At 35.4% G+C, this 14179-nt stretch overlaps 1 protein-coding gene and 1 non-coding gene across 10 annotated transcripts in view; one reads left to right on the top strand and one right to left on the bottom strand.

Annotated features, from left to right (window-relative positions):
- ANKHD1 (ankyrin repeat and KH domain containing 1) overlaps positions 1-14179 on the bottom strand; it is a 120731-nt gene that overhangs the window by 18165 nt on the left and 88387 nt on the right. For all 9 annotated transcript variants that reach the window (XM_061189683.1, XM_061189684.1, XM_061189685.1 and 6 more), the window contains 11 exons: positions 13888-13999; positions 13256-13401; positions 12613-12755; positions 11960-12173; positions 9983-10158; positions 9602-9764; positions 7580-7675; positions 6999-7115; positions 2199-2373; positions 949-1405; positions 31-177 (listed from right to left, as the gene is read on the bottom strand). In XM_061189683.1, the coding sequence (XP_061045666.1) occupies positions 31-177; positions 949-1405; positions 2199-2373; positions 6999-7115; positions 7580-7675; positions 9602-9764; positions 9983-10158; positions 11960-12173; positions 12613-12755; positions 13256-13401; positions 13888-13999 (1946 nt within the window). The remainder of the gene's footprint in view (positions 1-30; positions 178-948; positions 1406-2198; positions 2374-6998; positions 7116-7579; positions 7676-9601; positions 9765-9982; positions 10159-11959; positions 12174-12612; positions 12756-13255; positions 13402-13887; positions 14000-14179) is intronic.
- Positions 3064-3173, top strand: LOC133091577 (U6 spliceosomal RNA). Its single transcript, XR_009700918.1, has one exon. It is a non-coding gene; the product is annotated as a U6 spliceosomal RNA (small nuclear RNA).

Raw genomic sequence — 14179 nt, 5'->3', positions numbered from 1 at the left:
AGTTAAAAAGACGACACTAATTCTACTTACCTTCGAACAACTTCTTTCCACCCTTCCTCTCTTTTTTGCCCCCTTTTAGGGCTAGTCAGATTCAGCTTTATGTTTGAAGAGCTTAATGGCAACGACACTGACTTGTAGGTTGTTGATAAGGAATTAGGATTCACTTCGCCTTCAAGTCTGAGAAGAGAAATATCAAGGCCAATAAACGATAAATTGTAAGATAGAAACTCAAAGGGATTTGCTGAAGTATCTGAATTAAAATTTGGCACATCAGGGCTTCCCTGGTGGCGCAGTGGTTAAGAATCTGCCTGCCAATGCAGGGACACAGGTTCGAGCCCTGGGCCGGAAGATCCCACATGCCGCGGAGCAACTAAGCCTGCGCACCACAACTACTGAGCCCACGTGCCTAGAGCCCGTGCTCTGCAAAGAGAGAAGCCACCGCAATGAGAAGCCCGCGCACCGCAACGAAGAGTAGCCCCCGCTCGCCACAACTAGAGAAAGCCCGCGTGCAGCAACCAAGACCCAACGCAGCCAAAATTAAATAAATAAATTTATATAAAAAAACCAAAAACCTTGTTAAAAAAAAATTTGGCACATCAAATTATTAACAATCAGAAAAATAGAAATAGGGCAAAGAGTCCATTATTTATTTTAGTATTAAAATGGATTCAGAAGCCAGAAGGACTATATATAATCAATAAAAATGACAGTTAAAATCAAGGAACGCTAATATTTTCAGCTTCAAAGTTGAATGTTAAAAGTTCTAACAATCTCATTGCATAACTAGCACATGATAAGGAGGACACTGGTGAATTTCAGTTTTAAATGCTGAAGACAGGTAATATGGTAGACTTCAATTGTTTAACACAACTTATGTTACTTCAAGTTCTTGTGCCAGGCATGAAAAAGGAAAGGTAGGTGCAGAGTTAACAAGTCAGAAAATTTTACCGTGTCTGAGTTTTGGAAGCAGCAGTACTTGTCTTTTCTTCTTGGGAATGGAGTAGCAGTGAGGGGTATCTCCTATCACTAGAGGAATTCACATCCATAGTGAAATTTAACTCTTGGCTTTTACCACCACTACTACTCTCACTGTTGCAATCTGTGCTGTCCAAGTTATCTGAATCACTATTCCCACCTGCACCGCCACCTCTGGGTTCCCCATTTATTTTATTCTTATCTGCCTTTTGCTGTGCTAAGGATATATGTTGTTCTGGTAATATTAAATGTGCAGTGGGAGGGGTCTCTTTTGTTTTGTTCTTCTTATTTTTCCGATTGGTGCTGGGAGTTGTCACAACATTGGCCCTTTTTTTCCCAAACACATTTGTGAATGTTGCAGATGTTGCAGAGATTCCGATTGTGGTGGTGGTGGTCGCACTAGGAGGTTCTATGGGAACTTCTTGCTCCACTGAAATTATGAAAAAGGATAAAAATCACACTGAGAGCCACAGATCTCAAAACAAATTGTGACAGAATATACCTAATAATTCAGACCCTTAGGTCATATTTTCCTTTTACCAGTATTCACTAGTAAATAAAGAAATCTTTACTGTTGTGAGAACAAATATACTATATCATATTTTGATGTCTAACTTGGTATAAAACATTAACATTCTTAAGATCTGAAATGCTAGTCTCATAAACTAACCAAAAATCACAATATAGTTTGAATTTCAGAAATTTTTCAAATAGCATTTTAGAATTAGAATTCAAATAGAGCAAAATTATTTGCCTACTACAACCACTGCCAGACTGTACAATAAACAACTCTTTGAGAGTAATGGACCCCAACCCTATACAGCTTCAAGACTGAACCTTAGTTAAAAATTTATTGAGGAACTGGACCTCTTCCCAGTTTCCATCTGGGGAAGGAGAGGGTAGGGAAGAACCTGAAGAAAAGCTGGCAAACCTCTTACTGTATCACTTTTAGGACATACATAATGTTTTTACAGGGGAACTTAAATTACAACTGAATGTCTTCAAATTATGTGCTTGCCTTCCCCCTTCTGTTTCTCTGTGTCACTTTACAATGTAAAATATTTAGAAGTATTTACTATGGAAGTCAACTGTCTATTTCAGATTAAAGTAGCTGAATATTTAACTAGAATTAGTTTTGAGAGTTTTGAGAGCAAAAAGCACTCAAAATGAAGTTGATGAACACAGAAGAATTTTATCACTATTTCAGATGGTTCATTTCTCACCATCTTCATCATTCTCCTCTTCGTCTTCATCCTCTGGTAGCTCTGAATTCTCCTTAGGTTTGTTTTCCTCATCTTCTTCCTGCTTCCTTTTCTGCTCCTCTTTTTTCTTTTTTCTCTTTTCTTTTCTTTTCTCTCTTTTAGCTGCAAGAGCCTGCTTTCTGCTCTCCTCTCTTGACTGCAAATAAAGTAGGTATCTCATTTTATCAATAAGGCAGTAATTTAAAATAAATACTGAAATTATATTTTTGTTTATGATACATGGGGTTTCCCATAGATGTCAGTCTTAACATACATTTATAAAAGCAACAAAAGAAGAAACAGATAAGCTGGACATCATCAAAATTAAAAGTTTTTGTGCTTCAAAGGGACCATCAATAAAGTGAAAAGACAACCCATAAAATGGTGAAAAATTTTTGCTAATCCGGTAAGGGCCTTGTATCAAGAATTTATAAAGAACTCATAACTCAATAATGAAAAGACAAATAACTCAATTAAAAAATGGGCAAAGGATCTGAATAGACGTTTCTCCAAACAACATATACATATGGCCAATAAACACATGAAGAGATAGATGCTCAATATCACAAGCCATCAGGGAAAAGCAAATCAAATCACAATGCGATACCCACTTCACTGTCACTAGGATGGCTATAATCAAAAAGACAGATAAAACAAATCACGGTGAGGATGTGAAGAAATCGAAGCCTTCATATACTGCTGGTAGGATCATAAAATGGTGCCGCTACCTTGGAAAACAATCTAGAAGTTTCTCAAATGGTTAAACACAGAACTGCCATATGATCTAGCAATTCCATTCCTAGATATATACCCAATGAAAACATATTCATACAAAAACTGGTATACCATGATTGCTTCAGCACCATATATACTAAAAAAATTGAAATAACACAGAGAAGATTAGCAGGGCTCCTGCATAAGGATGAAACACAAATTCATGAAGCATTCCAAGTTAAAACAAAACAACAAAAAACTTGTATACCTATGAAATGGAAACAACCTAAATGTCCATCAACTAATAAATGGGTAAACAAAATGTGGTATACCTATATAATGGGATATTATGCAGCAGTTAAAAAAAAAAAAAAATGAAGTACTGATACATGCTACAACATGGATGAACCTTGAAAACATTATGAATTGCCAGAAGCCAGTCACAGAGGACCAAATACTGTCTGATTCCATTTATATGAAATGTCCAGAATAGGCAAATCCATAGATTTATGTGGCATTTGTTTGACTAAAATGCAGCTATTGCTGGAAAGGGTGTGGAGAAAAGGGAACCCTCTTGCACTGTTGGTGGAAATGTAAATTGATACAGCCACTATGGAGAACAGTATGGAGGTTCTTTAAAAAACTAAAAATAGAACTACCATACAACCCAGCAATCCCACTACGGGGCATATACCCTGAGAAAACCATAATTCAAAAAGGGTCATGTACCACAATGTTCATTGCAGCTCTATTTACAATAGCCAGGACATGGAATCAACCTAAATGTCCACTGACAGATGAATGGATAAAGAACGTGTGGCACATATATACAATGGAATATTACTCAGCCATAAAAAGAAATGAAATTGAGTTACTTGTAGTGAGGTGGATGGACCTAGAGACTGTAATACAGAGTGAAGTAAGTCAGAAAGAGAAAAACAAATACCGTATGCTAACACATATATATGGAATCTAAAAAAAAAAAAAGGTTCTGAAGAACCTAGGGGCAGGACAGGAATAAAGACTCAGATGTAGAGAATGGACATGAGGACGGGGGAGGGGGAAGGGTAAGCTGGGACAAAGTGAGAGAGTGGCATGGACATATATACACTACCAAATGTAAAATAGATAGCTAGTGGGAAGCAGCCACATAGCACAGGGAGATCAGCTCGGTGCTTTGTGTCCACCTAGACGGGTGGATAGGGAGGGTGGGAGGGAGAAGCAAGAGGGAGGAGATATGGGGATATATGTATATGTATAGCTGATTCACTTTGTTATACAGCAGAAACTAACCCACCACTGTAAAGCAATTATACTCCAATAAAGATGTTAAGGGGGCTTCCCTGGTGGCGCAGTGGTTGGGAGTCTGCCTGCCAGTGCAGGGGACACGGGTTCGAGCCCTGGTCTGGGAGGACCCCACATGCCGCGGAGCAGCTAGGCCCGTGAGCCACAACTACTGAGCCTGCGCGTCTGGAGCCTGTGCTCCGCAACAACAGAGGCTGTGATAGTGAGAGGCCCGCGCACCGCGATGAAGAGTGGCCCCCGCTCGCCGCAACTAGAGAAAGCCCTCGCACAGAAACGAAGACCCAACACAGCCAAAAATAAATAAATAAATAAATAAATAATAAAAATAAAGGAATTCCTTTAAAAAAAAAAAAAAAAGATGTTAAAAAAAATAAAATAAAATGCAGCTATTATGCTCTTTATAAGGTATTAACAAATTTCACTATGAAAATATCCACAGGAGGCCATTACAGAAATTATTTTTGTCTTACTTTATAGTTTTGCTTTGGTTAGTACTAGAAAATATTTTTTTTTCAGACAGGGGAACATGGTAATGGTCGCTTCACATCATAATGAAAATGCGAAACAAACAGAAAACACATCAAATTACTCATATTTGTATGGAAATTATCTAAAAAAGGCTCACCATAAGAATCTGTCAATGAAGTCCAGTTGTCCTGGTAATTAAGTAAAGCATTTTTCTCAAAACTATAATTTACCATTCTGAGTCATAAGTTACTCTTTGACATTTTTATTTATCTAATCAGGCGTCAGCAAACTATGGCCTGAATGTTAAGACTAACTTTTACATTTTAAATGGTTGAAAAAATAAAAAGAAGAATATTTTGTGACATGTGAAAATATTATGAAATTAAAATTTTGATGTCCATAAATAAAGTTCTATTGGAACACATTCATTTAGGCATTGTCTATGGGTGCTTTCGTGCTACAACAGCAGAGTCAAGGAGTTATGACAGAGATCGTATGGGCCTACAAAGCCTAAAATATTTACTCTTCAGCATTTTATAGAAAAAGTCTGTTGGGAATTCCCTGGTGGTCCAGTGGTTAGGACTTTGCGCTCTCACTGCCAAGGGCCTGGGTTCAGTCCCTCGTTGGGGAACTAAGATCCCACAAGCCACGAGGTGAAACCAAAAAAATTTAAAAATTAAAATTAAAAAAATAAAGAATAAAAAAATAAAAAGTCTGTCAACACCCTATGTAAATGAAAAAGGGGCTGAGGATTAAGAGAAAAAATAATTATTAACTGAATATGCAGTTTCATCACTCGGTTGGCATAAGAGCAAAACGGCTGTTTAAGGAATTGCTGACCATATCCCTGGGTAGTTACACAAAAATAAAAATTATAGAACATAGGAGGGACCTTAGTAGTCATCAAACTTCAAACTTCATTTTAAAATGAATATTATTTTTCCCCTTCTGATTTTAACTGTAATCAAGTTTATCATGGAGGTATTAAAATTTATTTAATTTCCTAATGATAAAACTTTAAGGTTTATACCCTTGCCCCTATTATAAGCAATTTAACAGTGAATGTCCTTTTGTATATTCACATCTTTGAGCATTTGTCAAAGTATTTACCTTAGGCTAAATTTCTAGAAGAGGAGTGACTGGAGTAAAGGTATGCACCCTTTTTAATTTAATGCATTTGTCAAATCATCTCCATTAATAGTTATATTAATTTATACCATACATCAAAAATCATACTAGAATGCTAATTTCTCCACACCCTAGCCATCAATATCTATTATCAAACCTTTAAATTTTAAGTTTTCCTAATCTGGTAAAAGAAATTTAAATCACTCTTTCACTGTGCATTTCTTTGTTTATTCATGAAGTTGAGCGTTCTCCATCTACTTATTGAACATTTATATTTCTTCTGTGAATTGCCCATTTGTGTGATCATTTTTCATTCTGGGCAAGTTATCTTTTTCTCAATGGTTTTTTTTTTTTGTGACCATTTTTAAAGTCTTTATTGAATTTGTACAATATTGTTTCTGTTTTATATTTTGGTTTTTTGGCCGCGAGGCATGTGGGATTAGAGGCGAAGTCTTAACCACTGAACCACCAGGGAAGTCCCTTTCTCATTGATTTGTAAGCAATTTTTTCTTCTGTTTTTAACTTACAAGTTTTGTTTTTTTTTTAAATAAACTAAAAACTGATGTCAAAATTTTAGCATCTCTCAAAATGATCTTTTTCCTTCCTTTTATCATCAACAAAATATCTTAATGTTAAGCTATCTCCTGCATTCCTATAATAACTCTACTTGATTATGCTATTTATTCTTTTAATATAACTTCTGGGTTCATAACAACACCCTCCTTTTCAAGGTAAGCACACTGAGCCTCAGAAAAGCGACCTTTTTTTTTTTTTTTTTAACTTTTTCCATTATACTACCACACATCCTAGGAAACTTAGACACTTACTCTTTAATTAAGGATCTAATAAACCACTTATAGCCCAGATCTTATAATAAACAAAAGATTTCCAATGTTTTAAAAAATTTCTTCCCAGACTAATATTAAAACCACTTAGGCAGTAATGTCATTTGGAAAATTGTGATCTGCTCAAAAACTAATTCCTCACTTACATGGTTAAAAATATTTTTTATGTATAGGTCAGAATCAAAAAATTGATGGTAGTTTGATAATCTATTAATCATTTTTTAAAAAGAGATTTTGTTAAGATTATGGTCATATCAGTGGCAAATTTATTCTACTAGATTTTCAACCATTTCTGATAAGGAAAATTATTTTTCCCACTCACCTTTTCCAGATCAAGTTCCTTTAAAAGAATACTTGCATTCTTATTTGCTTCTGCAGCCTGCTGGTCTTTAGCCTTCACAATTGTCTCAACACACTGGTGACATTTTTTCAACAGTTCCTATAGTGGAAAATGGAATTATATAAATATAGGAACACATAAACAGGCCAATAAAACTTGAGCTGATAAGTATACCAAAGTTCAGGGCTTAAAACCTCAAATTACTGAATATTCACTAAACCAAATTAAGCTATCCTTTGAGTCTAGTCTTTGATTGAAAAATCAAAATAAGGTACCATTTTCTAAAAAGTTTGTGTTCTTAGAAAATTTTCTAATCAGGCTAATAGTCTAGTAATAAACTTTAGCTGCAGTCACTGTAATTATGGTCCATAATAGGAAAGAAATCTCAAAATAATTTATAAAGAATATTATACCCATTCTTCATTTGCAAATGGGGAAACTAAAGCATAGAAAAATCAGATGATCAGTCTCATAGAGGATGAAAAGAACGGGCTGCTAACATATACTCTGGCATGTAATTCCACAAAGAACAAAAATGTGCTTCAACAGCATATTACACCTACCTTATCTGTGATTGTTGCTATGTATCTCATGCATTCTATATCAGAAGGGAACTGATTGACCTCTTTCACCAAATACTGAACAACTTTTACATGACCCTGTAAGAAGTATAACGAAAAATACACAAAAGAATACTTTGAAAATTGGCCCATATGCTTAAAAACTTAAGGGTAAAAGGTACAGTAACACTTCAGAGTTTACGAAACTTAAAATTGAAATTATGAAAATAAAAACAGCGTTGAGTTTATAATCAGAAAACGATAAGTACAACATGCTGGGAAATATATGGTGGACCAAACGACATTTCTCCTGAATTTAATCTGCCCACATCCCATTGAAAATAGACAAACTTTAAAAAAAATATCTCCTAGAATAAATCTATTAGTAGTATAAATCTATTAGTAAAATAAAAATTGGTGATGTGAAATGAATCTCAATATAAAAGGGAAATTAGTCCGAAAACAAAGAGGATATTCTAGGTTTCAAAGCATTATTTTGGCTCTATCTTACAAAACTAAACGAGGTAGGTTGTCATATTTATCTTGAGTTCTATGACTTGAATCTAGGTAAAACACTTTCTAAATGCCATTATCAGGGGCTGGATGATCTGTAATCAATTATAAGTACATCTATTTTAACATAACCAAACTTGCATTGTTTCCCCTCCTACTAAAGTTCGTTTAACCTTCAAGAATTGGTCTGATGGGGGGACTTCCCTGGCAGTCCAGTGGTTAAGACTCCACGCTGCCACTGCAAGGGGCACGGGTTTGATCCCTGGTTGGGGAATTAAGATCCCACACGCCGCATGGTGCGGCAAAAAAAAAAAAAAAAAAAAAAAGAATTAGTCTGATGGTGACAAAAATCAGAAAAGTGGTTGCCTCTGGGGCAGGGAATTAACTGAGAATGGGCATGCTGAAACTTTCTAGGATTATGGAAGTATTTTATATCTTTATGGAGTGTGGGTTACATAGGTGAATGCATTTATCAAAATTCATGTACCTTAGATTTGTGTTTTTACTATATATAAATTATACCTCAATTAAAAGGAAAGAAAAAAATTGAAAAAAAAAGGGAAATATTTAAGATTTCTTTTAAGACTCATAACTTACACTGCTCTCATTCAATAGCTATTCACTGACCATCTAGTATGTGTTAGGCACTGAGCTGAACAACTGGGTATAAACACTGGTGAAAAAGACAGTCATGAATCTTAGCCTTCATAGATCTTGTAGTCTGACTGGGGAGATGGGCATTAAAAAAGTAATACATGTTTGAATGTATAATTACAAAATGAGATAAGGAAAATAACAGTGAACTATAAAAGAGAACAAGAGAAACTTTTCAGATTGGGAGTTAGAAAAGGACTTTCTGAGAAGTGATTTTTAAGGATGAGTAGATTAAAGGATGAAGAGAAGTGAGCCAGGTGAAGAGTAAGGGAAAGAACATTTCAGGAAAAGAAAACCAGTGAGCAAAGGCCCTCAGGAATTTAAAATTTTAGTGCATTCTAGGCCAGTGGCTGAAGTGTAGTGACCAAAGGGGAAGGGGAATAGAAATGATTGGTTTGAGGCTGGCATGAGCCATATCATGCAGGGCTTTGTAAGCCACGTTAAGTAGTTTACATTTTATCACAATTGCAATGGGAAAGCTTTGTAAAATAGAGCAGATAAGTAAGCCTTAATATATACAGGAGGTATAATAAATTTTTATGAGAGTCCACTTGTTTTTGTTCTTTAGGTAGAGAAAACATTCATCTACATATAATATCTGTCCTTAAATCTCACGTTTTATGTACAAAAACATAACAAAACTAGTCAAGACACCAAGTGATTTAACAATGAAGTTGTTTATAGGGAACTACCATATAGCTCTTAGATTTGGCCACAAAGAAAGTGGAAAGACAGCAAAGGTTTGTATATAGGAACAGAGTCAATTCCTCAAGACCAATTTATCTTTCTCACATGATTTCAACTTAAAATTTAGTAGTTTTAAACAAATTCTACCCTTTTTCCCCCACATCAAGTTACCTTGCGAAATGCTGACATAAGAGGTGTGATTTTCCGGTTATCTGCTGCATCCACGTCAGCACCTGCTTGCACTAGCAACTGCACCACATCAAAATGACCACCATTGGATGCCAACCAAAGTGGTGTGTTTCCCTTCTTGTTACGAACATCAATATGGGCTCCCCTATAAAAATCAAATAATGTTAATATGGTTTGTTTCCTATGGGAAGAGGCTGACTTTTTCTATTTTTCTCTAATTTGTCTTTCATCTTTTATAAAATAGCAAACAAATAATCTGTTCTTTAAAATGTCAATAAAGTAAAACAATTTTATTAACTGTAAAGGCTCTGAAAAGTGAAAGGGATCATAGAAATTCTATAAATAAATATAAAATTTACCCACCTATTAATCAGGAGCTCACAAAATTTGTAGTGACCTTTGTCCGCTGCTATTGTTAAAGCAGTATCTCTTGAGGAAGGCACAGGGGGGGCATTGACATCTGCTCCTTTATCTAGGAGAACTCTTCCAACCTCTGCATATCCTCCAGAAGCAGCTTCCATCAAGGGGGTAAGACCAGTCTGTTTAAACCAAAAAATTATGTGAGTAAATTATATTGATTTCTTTAAGGGACTGAAACAATTGACTTATATGTGTATTCTATTTCTGATTTTCTCTCACAAGAGAGCTAAGCAACATTCACTCTTAAGCTTTACTAAACAGCAAGTGAAAATTGTTAGGTTCAGTTAGACATGCTAGAATGATTTCTCTTATACTACCCTCATGCTAAAAAAATAAACAATTTCATAACATCTCTACTGTTATAAATTTACATGAGACAATAACTTCTCTGCACAACAAACAGAAATATTAAAACGAATAAAAAGAAAATTAAATATGGCACAATGTTCAATGGGAAAACTTTGTTTAGAATATACTCTATCTTGTTTAGAATATACTCTATCTGAAAAGGCAGTCTGCTAAATAACCCAGGATAAATTCCTTAAATGCTACTCAAACTTGGGTAAAATAGATTAAAATATCATTTTATAAATTTTATGCATGTGTCTTTGCTCATTAGTCTCCAACATTTCACCAGAAGACTCTTCCTACTGGTATCATTACCAAAATAATATGGCTTTCTTTAGGACTTCTAATATATAAATGGGTCACACTGAATACTTGTAATACAAAAAGTAATCTGTCGTGGTCAGATTAGGTTTTAGTTGTCTTAATTGTATAATCTATGCAGCAATTTTTTTTTATAGTCATGCTTTTATTTATTTATTTATTTATGGCTGCATTGGGTCTTTTTTGTTTTTTGCTTTTTTTTAAAAAACAAACTTATTTATTTATTTTTGGCTGTGTTGGGTCTTCGTTGCTGCACACGGGCTTTCTCTAGTTGCAGCCAGCGGGGGCTACTCTGTTGCGGTGTGCGGGCTTCTCATTGCGGTGGCTTCTCTTGTTGCGGAGCACCGACTCTAGGCACATGGGCTTCAGTAGTTGTGGCACACAGGCTCAGTAGTTGTGGCTTGTGGGCTCTAGAGCACAGGCTCAGTAGTTGTGGAGCACATGTGGGATCTTCCCAGACCAGGGCTTGAACCCGTGTTCCCTGCATTGGCAGGTGGATTCTTAACCACTGCGCCACCAGGGAAGTCCCTGCATTGGGTCTTTGTTGCTGTGCGGGCTTTCTCTAGTTGTGGCGAGTGGGGGCTACTCTCTGATGTGGTGTGAAGGCTTCTCATTGTGGTGGCTTCTCTTGTTGTGGAGCACGGGCTCTAGGCACGTGGGCTTCAGTAGTTGTGGTGCACGGCCTCGGTAGTTGTGGTGCGTGGGCTCAGTAGTTGTGGTGCACAGGCTTAGTTGCTCTGCGGCATGTGGGATCTTCCTGGACCAGGGATCCAACCCGTGTCCCCTGCATTGGCAGGTGGATTCTTAACCACTGAGCCACGAGGGAAGTCCCTGCAGCAATTTTTTTGATTGGAGTTTTTACCAATGGTAAGCACATGCCTCATTAAAGGAGTTCTTTAAAAATCTACATTAAAGGACTATACAAAATAATCCTACTACAAACATATCTTACTACAGAAGAATTTACTACATTCAAAAGTTGCAAACTGGAGGATTAATAAAAAGCCACTCAAGGCTGAAGGTGGAAAAAAGTACTGATTCTATTTTTCTTCACTGTCTTTAATAAAAGTCATGAATGGTGATAGTCTGCCACTGACCAATGGTCAGTGACACATTGTATAGAACTATTCTTCAGTCCTGCATTGGGGCATCAGTTTTAACTTATGACAATTTAAAATAGTACATTCAATTTAAGTTGCTCTTTCTATTAAAAATATATCTGAAGTAGATGACAAGTTATAAAATGCTTACCTTTGCCCTATGTTCAACATTGGCTTTTCGGTCCAGAAGCAAACTCACTACTTCTGCTCGTCCTTGGAAACAGGCCAAGGTGAGAGCTGTGTTCCGATTGGTCTCTATTTGGGCATTAATGTCTGAACCCATATCAAGCAGCAGTTTCACTGCAGGAACATGTCCATTCATTGCAGCCAACATCAGGGGAGAAATACCTAGTTTACTCCCAGTCCTAAGGGGGGAAATGTGCTTAGAAAATTAAAATAATATGTTGCCTATTGCTTTCTTAAAAAGCATAGAGAACATAAAAAATGAAAAAGCTTCAGTAAGAAGAAAGGTTTCTAACTCCAATGAATAGATTTTATTTGTTTAGACTAATAATTAGAAATAGGAAAATCTCACAATTTAAAACATAATCCCTATTCAGAGGCCATAAATTTCCAACTATATATAACAGTGTTTTCTGAAATGAAACCTCTTTAAAAACAGCAACGTTAGCTGAAATAAGCTTTGATTACTTATAAGCACATTATAGGAATAATTGTTGGCCTTGCAACTTTAGTACTATCTTAATTAAAAATGGTATCTGTCCAAATATTTAGGGGAAAGCACTTAATTCCAAGGTAATAATTTACTAATCATGAGTAATAAAATAAACAGGTGATAGATACCTTGAATTAATTTCTGCCCCAGCATTAAGCAGAATCTTAATGATATTAACATATCCTCCAGATGCAGCTAGACTCAGTGGTGTATAATCAGACACATTCCTATGTTCTTTATTTGCACCCCGAGCCAGCAGCAAGTCTACTACCTACAAAGTAAAATATGAACAGAGAAATCTAGTTTACACCAAGGGTCCATCTTATAATGAAGGAAGCACAAAGAAATGGGACCTATAACTTCCTTGTCTAAATACCTAACATTTTAATTAGACCCTAAATATTCAAATATCAGCACTACAGAAATGAATTCAATTTCATATCAAGGAATTCAGAGCTATGAAATTCCAATTATACTGAAATAACAAGTTGTTACTGTTTCTATTCCTCAATTATTGAGTGATAAATTTGCATTTCATGTGTTAGGACTGTGCTCTATTGAATCCCAATAAACGTAAGGATGATGAGAATTTTTATTTTGCCTGAAAGGCAAGAAACATTCTTTAAAAGGGCATTTACTATTCTCATTAAATTTAATATATAGAACATGTCAAAACACATGCAAGTTTTATTCATGTAGCTAAATTACTAAGCATATGCATATTTAAATACAAGTAAAATGTTTACGAAATGAAAATTAACATTAACATACTTCCTGACGTCCACCAGAACATGCCAATGAAAGCGGAGTATCCTTAGTTCGTTCAGATTGTGCTTCTATGTCTCCACCTTTATCCAAAAGGATTTCAACAACTCCAACATGTCCTGCTGTTGCTGCCAGGATCAGTGGTGTGAAACCTAAATCAGGAAATAAAAATCTCAGTCAAATTTGTGTTTTTTAACATATTAAGGCACTGTTTTTAATTCTCTATTATTTTAGTAGGAAAAGGTCTTTAGGGCAGATACTTATAATCATTTAACATAAAACTGCTTTAAACCCTAATTTGTTAGTGACAAAACCCCATAAACACCTGATAAAAAGAAAATGCTAAGTCAAACAAAATATTAAAGTTTATACTCATAATAAACTTTGATACCTCTGCATGCTCTACTTTTAGATTAAGGAGAAAGCTAAACACAACTTGCTTCCTTGATGATCTACAGTCTAATTTCTGAATTTTTGAAGAATAATTTGGCTCTGAAGATTAACAAATCCAGATATTCTTAATTGAAATATGTGAACCCATTTTTTCACTGAATAGTCTAGGAACCACTTATTGATAGTAAAAAACGAATTGTTTTCTGATATAATTACTCTCCAACTTTCTCACTAACATTTCTTACCTTTTTTGTCTCTGTGTTCAATTTTAGCATCTCGCGCTATGAGTACAGATACAAGTTCTTCATGGCCACCTGCACAAGCTAGTGTTAATGCTGTGTCATGGTTGCTCTCAGTCTAGGAAAAGGAAAAAAAAACTTAGATTTTTTTCTATTTACAATGGGGTTATTGATTGAAGAGCAAATAATATTTATTTTCACAATTAATGTACAATGAATCTTTTCCTTTCCAAAGAAAATCAGAATGTGCAAAATAAATTTAAATAAAGCAGTCTAGGGACTTCCCTGGTGCTCCACT

Source organism: Eubalaena glacialis, chromosome 4 (assembly GCF_028564815.1).
Source record: "Eubalaena glacialis isolate mEubGla1 chromosome 4, mEubGla1.1.hap2.+ XY, whole genome shotgun sequence".
Classification (NCBI taxonomy): Eukaryota; Metazoa; Chordata; class Mammalia; order Artiodactyla; family Balaenidae; genus Eubalaena; species Eubalaena glacialis.
Note: the sequence above shows the minus strand (reverse complement) of the source record. Positions and strands in the feature narration are given on the sequence as shown.